Source organism: Pelecanus crispus, chromosome 10 (genome assembly GCF_030463565.1).
Source record: "Pelecanus crispus isolate bPelCri1 chromosome 10, bPelCri1.pri, whole genome shotgun sequence".
NCBI lineage: Eukaryota > Metazoa > Chordata > Aves > Pelecaniformes > Pelecanidae > Pelecanus > Pelecanus crispus.
The window spans coordinates 25,499,203-25,511,563 of record NC_134652.1 but is presented as its reverse complement, the minus strand read 5'-3'; the positions used below and the strand labels follow the sequence as shown (position 1 = coordinate 25,511,563).

Sequence of the window (12,361 nt, the reverse complement as noted above, 5' to 3'; positions counted from 1 at the left end):
CTCACTGCTAGGACTTCTGCCAAATATACTTCCATCTTGACAAGACTATGATGGTTTTTGTAGTTACAGGTCAAGTTTCTATAAAAGTATCCTAGATTATTCAAAAAAACCCAGAAAAACCAATATTGTCTGTAGATTACTGCAAATTCTCCCTAACTCTTCAGTAGAAACTACACGGACAGGATGCAAAACTATCATAGTTGTTATAGCTTACTCTTCTTTTGTTATACTCCAGGTCCACAAAACCTACCTTTTCCTTTTTCACCTAAGACATCTGCTATTTCTTCAAATGCATATCTAATGATTAAGACTCAGCTCCACAATAGTTTTGGTGCTTGAAAACCTAGCAGACTTTCATACATCAAAAAACTAGCGAAGTAGTAACAAACAAGTATAGTACTAAAGCTTTTTAAGCACTGCTTAAAAAAAAACTCAAGGAGATATTAACTGTTGCAAAAGTCTTGTACTGACGTCTGAGTTCAACACTCCCCTTTTCCCCTTCGATACTTTTTGGCACTACATGAGACAGCCATACAGAAAAGAGTATAGGAACCTGTGCTTTTACCCTCATTGAAGGGTTTCAATACTTTTAAGTAACTTGATTTAACATGCTTGCATCGAAAAATAATTTTTAATTTCAAATCATTTAACTGACTCTTGCTTCTTGAAGGAGCTAACTATCAAGGTTTTGATGAGCTTTTTTTTTATTCAGATTTATTCTCTCAGAACCCAGCTAAGTAGTTTTTGTTAAATTCTACTGGAATATTTTCTTCTATAGTAGATGGGGGGAGGAAATCAGGGAAAACTAAAAAGAAAGTGACATTACCTATTCTCATTACTGTAGCAGTATAACACACACAGCATGCAGTTGGCCTTATCCAAGAAAATGCTTAAAGTAAAATGGTAACCCTCACTGAAGTCAGAGTATTTAGTGATTTGCTTAAAGTTAAGCATATCATTTGCTTCATCACAAGCAGTATACTTACAGGATCCAATTCTTGCTAGTCTTGGACATTTAAATACTTCATTACTATCTACATTTCTGTACCAACACTTTGTATAAGTGTTATCTTGTTTGCCAGAGGAAATGAAGATAACTAACATATATGGAAGCTTTCTGTATCATTCAAGAACAGCTGAAGGAACAGTGCTTTAAGATCCTTACATAAGCTTTTGTCAGTGTCATCAGAATTTGCTAAAAACACACATCTATGAAAGTCTAATTTCTGTAGGCAGGTGTAATGCCATAAAACCACTAGTTTTAAGGGATCTTCCAGAAAGGAAAAACTAAAGGCAAAAAGTTTAGGAAAGCTATTATAAGAAGCTGTGTCATAAGGTACAATTAAAAAAAAAAAAAAAAAAGAAGGAGTGGGGAGTGCCTATATGTATCACTTCCAGGTATACGCATACATACCCCCAAACTGATAATAATAAGGAAGAGCTCAAGACTATTGTCAAGTCTCAAATATTACCAGATTTGCTAAGCTATCAAAAAATGTGACCCTCCCCTTCTTCTGTATAGCCAGTTATTCAAACTTTTCTACTTGATTAGTTTATGCACTTTGTAGTACTAGACTAATGTCATTGGACACATACACTTGCTGACATAACACAATAATTTATTCATTACTCTGAATTCAGATTATGTGTGTGCTCCCACAGACCACAGAAGATGACTTTGCACAAAATAGGTGCAGCAAGTTAAAGGACAGCAAAAAGACCGGTGCATAAACATAAGGGAGAAGGACAAGCCTGAATGTATTTAGCACTAAATCCAAGGCCCAACAATGCTCTGCTGCCTTTACTTAAAAGTGCTTGTCAGCAGCAGAGAAGCAGCAAAATGCTTCTAAAACACTAGCTCTTTAAAAAGGAGGTACAGAATTTTAAACCTGTCAGTTACTTGCAATTTGTTTCCATCTAATTAACAATAAAGCTTACATTACCAACTTTACAGACTGTGCTCTTTTGCATGTAAAATCAGATTTTTCTGTTTTCTATCAATTTCAAGCCTTCCTCTTGCGTGTTTACAGACAAACAAAATAACTTCCAAAACAGAAGATGACAATTATCCTGACAATGCTTTAACCCACTTCAATGCTCACAAAACCAACCTCTGTATATTCTTATCTTGGACTCAGATATTTAACATCAAGAGAAACAGCACAAAAGAACAAGTTTCCTTTAAAAACACTGATAGGAAATGCTGATTTAAAACATGCATTTACTTAACAGAATTTGAAAAATTAAATTAGAACAAAGAGAGAAGCCTTGTGTTTCAAAGTATACGAACTTCATTTTTTAAAAAAATAGTATTGAAATAATTACTTTATGTAAACATTGTTACACTGGGCTGTAGTTGAAAATTCTCTTGCATGTCTAAGTTGCTAAGTAATTTCTCAGTTTAGAGACAGCTATGCCAGTTAGCACTGACACGGTTCTTTTCAGAATCAACAGCTTTGCGGTTTAATTGCATACCTCGCCACATGTTATAACTCAGAGTACAATCCCGCACATCCTGAGAACAGATGTTTCCTAGAGTTTAAAAAATAGCATTCATAACTGTGTCTGTATTGCAAAGGCAAGTATAAATGAACAAATAGAGCTCTTTGATTATAAAGTCTCAAGAGGAATGTTCAAATTGCCTTTCTGAAATCAGAAAGGTAAGAACAGCAAATGAAGTCTTCAAATCTTTCAGAATACCTTCTTTTTTTTTTTTTTTCTTAAGCATAAGCATACTCCCCCAATTTGGTTGGCAAGAGCCATTAGGCTATGGCAGATTGAACAATATAGTATTATACCCGCAATTTTGCTAAAAGATTGGAATGTTACAAATATAAAAATCTGCAGGATAGTACAACATATGTGTGCTCAATACAGTTGGCAGAGATACTCTAAGATGCACAATTCCCCTGTGGAATAGGAGCTAAATTAAGTTACAAAAGTAATATACTACAAAGAGCAGAAGATAGTAAAGTTAGTACGCTCCAGATACATAAAAGGAACACAACATATCGACAAGTAGCCCACAGTAGGTTACAAGCCTCCAGATACAAAACTGTCTTGCAAAATTCCAAAGGGATTCTTTTCCATGCAAACATAAGTACATTGTGGCCATTAAGTCAGCTTGCACCAAGCTGGAAATGCTTCGTGTACCTTTCCAAGGCTGACTTACACTACCTTTTGCACATACCACCTATTCTGAAATTGCAAGAACCAAATTAAAAAGTCTATACCATTTTTATGATTTGCACCTTTCATCTATCAATTTTCATTTAGCATAAATCTAATTTCAAGTCTCTACAGCCCACATTAGCATTGTCCCCTTACAAACCACCACATAAGAGATCACCAGCTGTGTGACCCTTGCTTACACATTATGGACTTGGAGTATTGATTTGGGGTTTTTGAGGGTGTTTTGTTACTTTTTTTTTTTTTAACAACCAAAACTCAACTGCTTATGATACTTTTATCTTTCAGTGTAGTAAATGAGCAACTTAATTTAAGAGCTAGCCTCTTTTCATACTTGTTAGAAGAACATATACTGCATGTATTTATATATATAAACAAATATACTGTGTATATATATCCAGAGATATTCACCATATTGTTGACACCAGAGTGCTAAAACATACATCAATAAGAGGACTATTTCCAATACACACTATTATTACTTTTCCTGAAAGAGTTACTACATGCATTTTCCCCATCCATTTATGGGACAGTAAGATGTATGATGATAACTGTTCTGTTTTTCCAATGTTAAAGAGCTGCTCCTAAAAAGCATGCACACGTTTGGGTATAAAGCAATTAAAACCACACAAAAGTTATTTTGTGGCTTTAAACTCACTAAAGCTAAATTAACTTTACTTACTGTAGATGTAGCATTTACTTTAACTCATTTATTTAAACACAAAAGGGAAAACTTCCAAGTGCTAGAACAACCATATAGACAACTGAGACTAGACTAAATAAGATCCCAGTAAAAAAAACCCCATCACTGCATAGCCACAAGGCAGACTTTCATTTTTGGCAACCTGTATGCAGACCATTTATACTGTCAATTATACTTTAAGACTTGTTATTTAACAGTTAAGAGATCCTTTTAGCAAGGAACTATACTGCTTTCTCATCATGACACAGTACTCCTCAATCTTTAGGTACACAGAGGTTTTGTTTGAAAGTTACATTTATGACTGTTTCAAAAGAAAATCTTCATAAAGTTCTAACTTTGTAGTCAATATATGTAAAGGCTGGCATGTCAGGTAACGGAGATTATTTGGACCTGTAAAGGGTATATTATATTCAGTACGAGCACATATTTGAGGTTAAAGTTACTTAAACATTCACATAGAACCTTACTAAGGATAACAGTGTTCTGGTTCATATTCATGCTTCACTGATAGCCTTTACTGGTCCCTGAATTGTTCTCTATTTTAGCAATAAGAAAACAAAACACATCCCTGTGAAGTATGGGAAGCCCATTTTATGGCTAAGAATCTAAGAAACAAGACAAGGAGGAGATGACCACGGAGTGAAAAATGTTACTTTATATCCCCTCGCAGCTAGCCTTGTAGGATCTTAGTCATAACACTTCATAAAAATCTGAGTTGACCCCCACACTCTTCAGCCAATCAATCTTTTCAGTATCGCAGGTTTTGAAAAGGGCCAGCAATACTCATTGGGAACAGTACCATTAACATTGCATTCAAAAAAAGAAAACATTGGAAACCAGATCCTTGCTCTCCTACTCTGTTGATATGCTCTAGTATTAGCCAATGTATGGTAATACAAAAAGAGTCTTGTAGTGATGTAAAAGGCAATGAAGACATCTATAGAATAATGTTCATGTGCAGCCAAAATGAAGAAGATTCCAAAGAGATTCAGGACCCAGGATAAGGTATGCAAGAAGTTCCAGCTCCTTGGTGTATCTAGGAGAAAACACAAAGTGACTAACCTTGAATGTCTCAAAGATGTGGGTCTTTACAAAATCCAAGCCTAGACATTACAAGTTTTTACACAGATTTTTCATCCAAAAATGTGATTAAGTTACTGTCTTCACCTGGAAATTTTGTTTACATCTACAGGTCCAATAAATCCAATGAAAACAACCACACACGTTATAAATGTCTACCACTTCATGACTTCCTTTACAAATACAGCTATTATGCATTTCTGGATTAACAGAGCATCCTAAAGTAGTTTAGGACCATGCAAAGCAGAATTCTTCGTTCAACCAACTTCTTTTAATGCAAATCATGCCTTTTCAATGTAATAAGGGAAAAAATGTCATGAAGCACACATTATTCTGTTATTGCGGTCATTCCATCATAGGTGAACTCAAACTAATTATCTTAGCTTGCTATATAATGTATCAATTCACACTTTCATTTACAGAAGAGCACTATTGTTTCATATATTCTCACTCCTTATGAGGGTTGGTACTTTGCCTTCATGGATTACAGTAAACATGCACCCACCTAGCCTAGTATTTTGCCTGATAGGGATCACTGGCAGATACCTAGGGAAGTGCACAGGAACAGACAATCATAAATATCTTCCCTAGTATTCTTCCAGTAGCAATCTAGAAGCCTTTCTAATTTTCTTGGCTCACATGTTCTTTCAAACACGCCCTATTCACCCTTCCATTAATCTAGGTGGTGCTGCTCCTTTCCTGTCTGCAAGTGCACCGTCATAAATATGAGAAAGAGCACAACAATCTGAATTTATATTTGTTTGCTTTAATGTTACACTCTGAACTGTTTGAGGAGGTCAAGCAGCAAACAAATATACATTCTTAACACTTAAGTAACAAAGTAAAGGACATTTAAGTATTTACACTCTCACACCCTTGGTTGACAGCAAGCAGTACATGTTCTTAACACTTAAGGACATTTAAATATTGACACTCTGTACTTACATTCTGTAACAAAGAAGTTGAGCATGGTCAGGACGACGGTGTGGCCACTGAACATATAATCTCCACATGTATGTACCCCAGTCAGAGTCATTCCAAAGCCACTCCATATTGCAAATGCCCGCTGGAGTTTTGCCCAAACACTGCCATACAACTAAAAGACAGCAACATTAACCTTTAGTACCCCACCACCTGAACAGCATGTCCTTAAAGTTACTGGTATAGCACTATGTACATTTAACACCCTTTATCATGTTGGGTCTTTTACTAAAATGCAGGTTAGCTCATCTTTGGATTTTATTGTGGCAGTGAGTCACATTAGTAACTACAATTATTAATTGTATTCATCATGCTTCTGACAACACTGGAATTTAGAGCAAGTATTTTGTTGCAAGTGCTTTACATACAGAGACTGCCACCTTTTTTTGAATGTATTCAACCTCCCATTGTGTCATCGTCAGGCTTCCAAGAGCTCAAACCTCTTGTAACTAAAAGTTAGTATAAAACCATGAAATCCCATGTTCTATGGAATACTCCTTACTAGAAGGGGTAAAATAATAATAGCTTTTTTTTTTCCCCAAACCGTGCATCCAACAAGACAAAGAAGTGATTACTCCGCTTTCAGCCTTTCTTCATTAAGTCCATACCTTAAGCGCACACTTCTCTGATGTATTCTCTCTATTTACACTGTGAAATATTCTGAACACCCTTCCCCAAGTAACTATCTCCAAAGTGGCAGGTGCTTCTAAGACCCCTAGATCTTATGCTGTTCTTACAAAACACACAATCTAACATTATGGTCACAGCAATGTTAATCATATCTTAAATAAAATGGAAACAAAAATAATTCAAAGCATTTTAAGTTTTTACCTTTCCAGTACACTGCAAGTGCTGGCCTGGCACAGAGAGTGAGGTAACAAACATTGTAACGCAACGTAATAAGAATACTGTCCCCATGAGGCTGCACAGCCTTCGCAGAAGTATAGATCTAGGAAAAGTACATAGGAATCGATTGCAAGAATCCTAATATATTGTATTTTTAAATCAGGAAATTTATGATAAAAACATTTCCTCCCCACCCCAACTCAATCCCGTGAAATCTCTTCATCACTGCTGCAAGTTTCACAGTAAAAGTTTTGGTTTTTTTTTTTTTTTTGAAGTAGTACTGTAAAGGTTCCACATGACAGAGCGAGACACTGTAGCAAGCCTACTGTCACCAAAAAGTACAGCCCCACTCCTCTGCAACTACACTTGTACTAGCTTTGGCACTCATGCCTTCTGTTACCAAACTGATAAAAATCAACAAACTGGTAAAAATCTAACTTAAAATACGCACACAAAAGGGTTTTCTACCCTTCAGTGACAGCAAGCTGCTAGGCTGGCACAGTCATCCTGTGGAATTTCATTCTCGTAGGATTTTATTTTTTATACACAAAATTGTTACAGTATGAAAGTATATACTGACAACTCTCTGAAATACATATGTTCTGAAGGAAATTACACATAAATCCGGTGGAAAAGTAAATTCAGATTACTCCTTTGTAAGATTCACAAGTCACCATTCTTGATTAAATCCTCCCTAATGCATTTTAACAGGGACATATTAGAAGCTTACAAGCTTCTTATTAAATGGAAAGCTTTAAACAATCATCATAAATTCTTGTCACAGTCCTTTCTCTGAATCAAAGTACCAGTTAATTTGAATTTTATATACTGTACCTGTGTTTGTGAAGCAGAAGAACCAATAGCCAAATGTAGCAAAGAATTACGCCACATACTTCAGTCATAGCAAAAGCCCATGGTATCCTAGGAACACTGAAAAAAGAAAAAAAAAAAAAGAATGAAGAAACTTACAATTCAAAGGCTTAATTTTTCTTTCTAGCCTCAGTTATTTAAAATAAAGGCATATAAAGTTCTAACTACAAAACTAACTTGCGTTAATCTGACAACAGTTTAAACTACAACCAAAAATTATTTTGTTAGACTGAATTAAACAGAATTTGAATTAATTTTTAATTACATTATCTCCTTTCTAATAATGTATTTTCAGCATTTACACAGAATTCACTAAGTCAAAGAAAATCTCTAAATTGCTCTCTTAATTTACATGTGTGATTTACTAACACAATCTGTTCCTCCACCATTGTTTCCCAACAACCTTTTTCAATCTGACACAAACTTGCATCACATAAATTATGCTGCTTATGCTTATAACAATGCCATGTCAACACAACGAATGAAATGCTGCAAAGCCTAAAATCCTAAATACTTGTAATGAAGCAGAACTCCACAGAAAAGGGTTAGGAAAAATAGTTTTCAAAGTTAGATTTCAATGATCATCACTACATGCAAACTTTTTAGCCTTCCTTCTCAAAAAATGTAAACCTTTCTTGCACACATATGGCACCGTTAACAATTTCCACTCTGCAATTTCACCAAAATACAGATTGACAGATTTCAAGAGAGGCTGCTTCTCATAGTTTTGTGTTCCCCTTGATACAAAGGGGTAGCAAAGCTCTGCCCAAATGCCAGCTGTGTGGTAATCCCCACGCATTGTTTTGCGAGCTGCTGCTTTCTGACCTCGCCCATCCTCCTGCCCACTGAATACTGCGGTAGTGCCCTGGGAACAAAATCCACTAATGCCATAGGCTCCTGTTCTCTCTTCCACTCCACTGGATGTGGTCCGTCCTTGCTGAGTTTTATCTAAATTTATGGGGGATTCGGCACACTTACTCAAAAGATTACACCCCCACTGACTTCACAAAAACCATTAATGAAAATTACTGGCAAGAATAAGGAGACCACAAAGACTGAAATCTTAAACAGATTATCTTAACTGCTAAGAGAGTTTTAAAAGACAAGTTCTCTACTGTGAAAGTACACTTGCTCAAAGGGAGCATTTATCCCCCGTTAAATCTGTAGCCAATGACTAGAATTTCACCTTTGTTGTTGTGTCTCTTTTTTGCTTGGAGTATTTTCTTTAACAAATGAGCAGGTACTGTGTAGGTCACAACAGTGTTTTAGTACACAGGTACTCTATGGTTAAAAAAGATACTGGCCTATTCAGTCTACTTCAGAGCTTCCCTAAACCATCTTCAACAAGCTGACAGTGGAGAGACAGCATAAATACAGTATCAATGCTATTCCCTTTCGATTTCCTTGCTCACTGGCAGACCAAAATACTCCTTCATCAAAATTTTTTCTATATCAAGACATGTTAAGCTTCATAGCAGCATCTGGATTTCAGAAAAAGCATATGGCTGCTTATCTATGACAGCTGACCATCACCCTTTTTACTAGAATGCGAGGATGGACAAATTAATTCTTGTGTTGTGATTAGCTAAAAAGTAGAATTAAATATAAACTGGGTAGAACAACAGCTCCATTTATTTTCTGCTGAGAAGATGAAATCCCTCTAACTGACACACATTTCGATCTTAGCAGAAGGGTTTACTACACTCTAATTACTATTTTGCAGAGGCATCTTCAAGAGCATATGAAACTTTGAAAACGAAGAAAAGACAGCCTATACTTTAACCATCAAGTTACTGTTTTGTTTCAAAAGAAAATTTCTTACCTATCTAGAAATATGTCTGGTAGAGGTGGATATGTTTGCATGTCAGGTACTCGCTCATGTACTATAACCATAACGAATGATGTAAAGCCAAACACTATAAAGACATACACACAACTTAGAACTGTCTTCCAATACTCTGGGTCCAGTCTTCGGGTAGAATGTTTGTTTTTGCCATTTGCATATTGATATTGATATTGATCACCATTCAAGTCAGTAATTGGTCCATCATAGTCCCGTGGCACTTCACCATTACAAAACCAATCTGTACCCTGTAGTGAACCAACAGTTGGGCACACTGTGCCAACATGACTGTCGCTGTTGTAACCCAGCTCTTCCAGGACATCAACATGTTGCTTCTGTAGTTTGCGTATGGACAACATTAACCTTTTGATATCACCCAGGACTTTGATTTCCAAAGGAGGGGATCGTAAATCATACTCAGTAAGTGTCAGCAGCGTAATTCCATCTAGCCTGTGTCTATTGCACAAAACATCCACATATTCACAGAAGCCTTCTTCCTTCAGCCACTTGGCCACGTTCTTGGTAGTCCAACGTCGAATGCAAAGCTGGTTATTGCCTGCCATCATCCTTCTCTATCCACCAATAAAATTGACCTGTTACATATTGGAGAAAGAGACAAGTCCTGAATGTTTAACAAAGATTACCGAAATGCCAGTGTATTTTGTGCGATTTTATATGCTTAATTAGCCAAAGGCTTTTTATACAAGAGCCAGAGACAGGTAAGTTACTAGGTAAGCAATATAAAAATGCTTTTTAAAACATTTTTTATTCAAGCAAAACTAAATTATCTCACTTTTTCCTAAACAGAAATTTAAAGCTACCAAGAAGCAGAATATTTCCCAGATGTACCCAGTCTGCTTTTATTCTTTTGTTACAAAAATAAATAAATCCAAGTTTGTTAATTACACTAGGGAATGAAAACCAAAGATTACGCTGTTTAAACACCAGCTTAATCATTAGTCTTTTCCACTGTTTGCAGTTCATAAACTAAGCAAGAAAATATAGCCAGCAACCATGTAAAACTGAATTAAAGCTAAAATAACACATTACAGGTCCAATACATTCCACTGTTTTAAAATATAAACTGAAGCTTTGGTGGCATGACATTTCCCCCCTACCCCTCCCAAGTAAACCTCAGACTAGGTATCTACAATAATATTGACCTGAGGCATCTTAGTTGTATTTTGATGGTGCACCTATCACATTTCTGTCTTTGATCTCAGTAATTAAAAGAGATGCTTATTATATTGCGAACCCTTTAAAATATTCAGCTTTTAAAGTCACATTACTAGAAATTAAGCATTAAATTCCAAAGCATCTTCAAAAGTGATGTGGTAATAGATAACATAACACCACACCAAAACCAGTAAAGATGTATTCTTTTCATACAGATTTCTCAATAATTGTTTTCTTGACTCAAGAATATTTTCTGAAGGCAGGCAAGACATCTCAGCAACATTGTAGTCACGTGGAGGTGACAAGTCACCAGAACAACTTAGAACAACCACCAGAAAAAAAAAAATTAACCACAGAATGTTACGTGGAATCCATGAAAAAACTTTGAAAGGCTACCAGTGATGTAAAAGTAATAAAAAGCTTATCCAATATTTAAGACCCACAGCAGTACAGAATGGATTTATGCATAATTTATATTTGGTGGCTTATGTACAGCTACCATCTAAGAAACAGCTACAATTTCGTAGCTCTTTTGTACTTGAAAAAACAGTCTAATTAACTACAAAGCTTCAATCATGCCAACCAAATCTCAGAGAATACAAGATAATACAATACACTAGTGCCACATAGGTCATTCAAGGTTTTCAGAATGAAAGCAAGGAAACAGTCTACTTAATCTATTATTTAGCTTCTGTATATAGTAAACAGGTACTCAAACCTATCATGAATATTCAACACAAAGTTTTACATTGTTTGCAGGGGCATGGCTCTTCCACAAACAGAAGCTCTTCCCTTCTCACTTCTCTTTTTAAAGAGGTCCTGTACCTATTGTTAGAAGTAGCTCTTACCATAATTATTGGATGCAACATTAGATTACATCTACTAGCACCACACATTATTTTATTCTATATAAGAGAAGATTCAATTTGTCCAATGAGATTTCCCAACAGCGCAAAAGGAATAGTTTAGAAGAAAAATGAGCGCACAAATCAAAGTTGCCCTTCTAAAAGAATTAAGGGAGTGGTACTTCTGAAGATATTCGCTCTGGAGTTGATTGTATATTAACAACATGTACTTAATGGATAGTTTTAACTCCTCAAAACTCCATATACAGTCAATATGTACATAAGCTTTAATACCTCAATTTAAATAGTTGCCAAAACATCCATAAACCACTTCCAGAATCTCTGCGTTCACTATACTCTTCCTTCTCCATATAAAAGAGTATTTGCTCTGGGAGAGAGTCTACATTAACTTTAAGATACACCTGATACGACTTCCTCCTGTTTTTAAATGCTGTCAAAGACAAGACATTTAACCAACTGGAAAAGACAAAGACATCAACAAAAGAAACAAGCACTTACACAAAACACAAACTTAAACCATTCCGTGTGGAATCAGCTGGTAGCTAATTTTGTCACAGCAGCAACAGTTCAGTTCAGTTTTGATGACAAGGTAATTTCCTTAAACTCAGAAGCTGCCTTCTCCTTCAGACTACTCATTTAGCGCCACTTTTGTAGTTTAAAGGGTAAAAAGCACCTTCCCTAATAATCTTGGTACCTGGACTACAATACAGATCTCTGTGCCCAACTGCTCCTGTTCATTTTTGAAGCTTAAGAATGCTACATAACATTTCCAACACTACCAGTGTGCAATGCAAGACTGACTAGTGT

General features: G+C 35.8%; 1 protein-coding gene across 1 annotated transcript; it reads right to left on the bottom strand.

Moving 5' to 3' along the window:
• Positions 1-2,327: 2,327 nt before the first annotated feature.
• SAMD8 (sterile alpha motif domain containing 8) lies at positions 2,328-10,113 on the bottom strand. Its single transcript, XM_009489861.2, has 5 exons — positions 9,492-10,113; positions 7,634-7,729; positions 6,785-6,902; positions 5,918-6,068; positions 2,328-4,928 (listed from the first exon to the last, which is right to left on the bottom strand). The coding sequence occupies exons 1-5, from the start codon at positions 10,076-10,078 to the stop codon at positions 4,624-4,626; spliced, it is 1,257 nt and encodes a 418-aa protein (XP_009488136.1). The 5' UTR covers positions 10,079-10,113; the 3' UTR covers positions 2,328-4,623.
• Between the last annotated feature and the right edge of the window lie 2,248 nt (positions 10,114-12,361).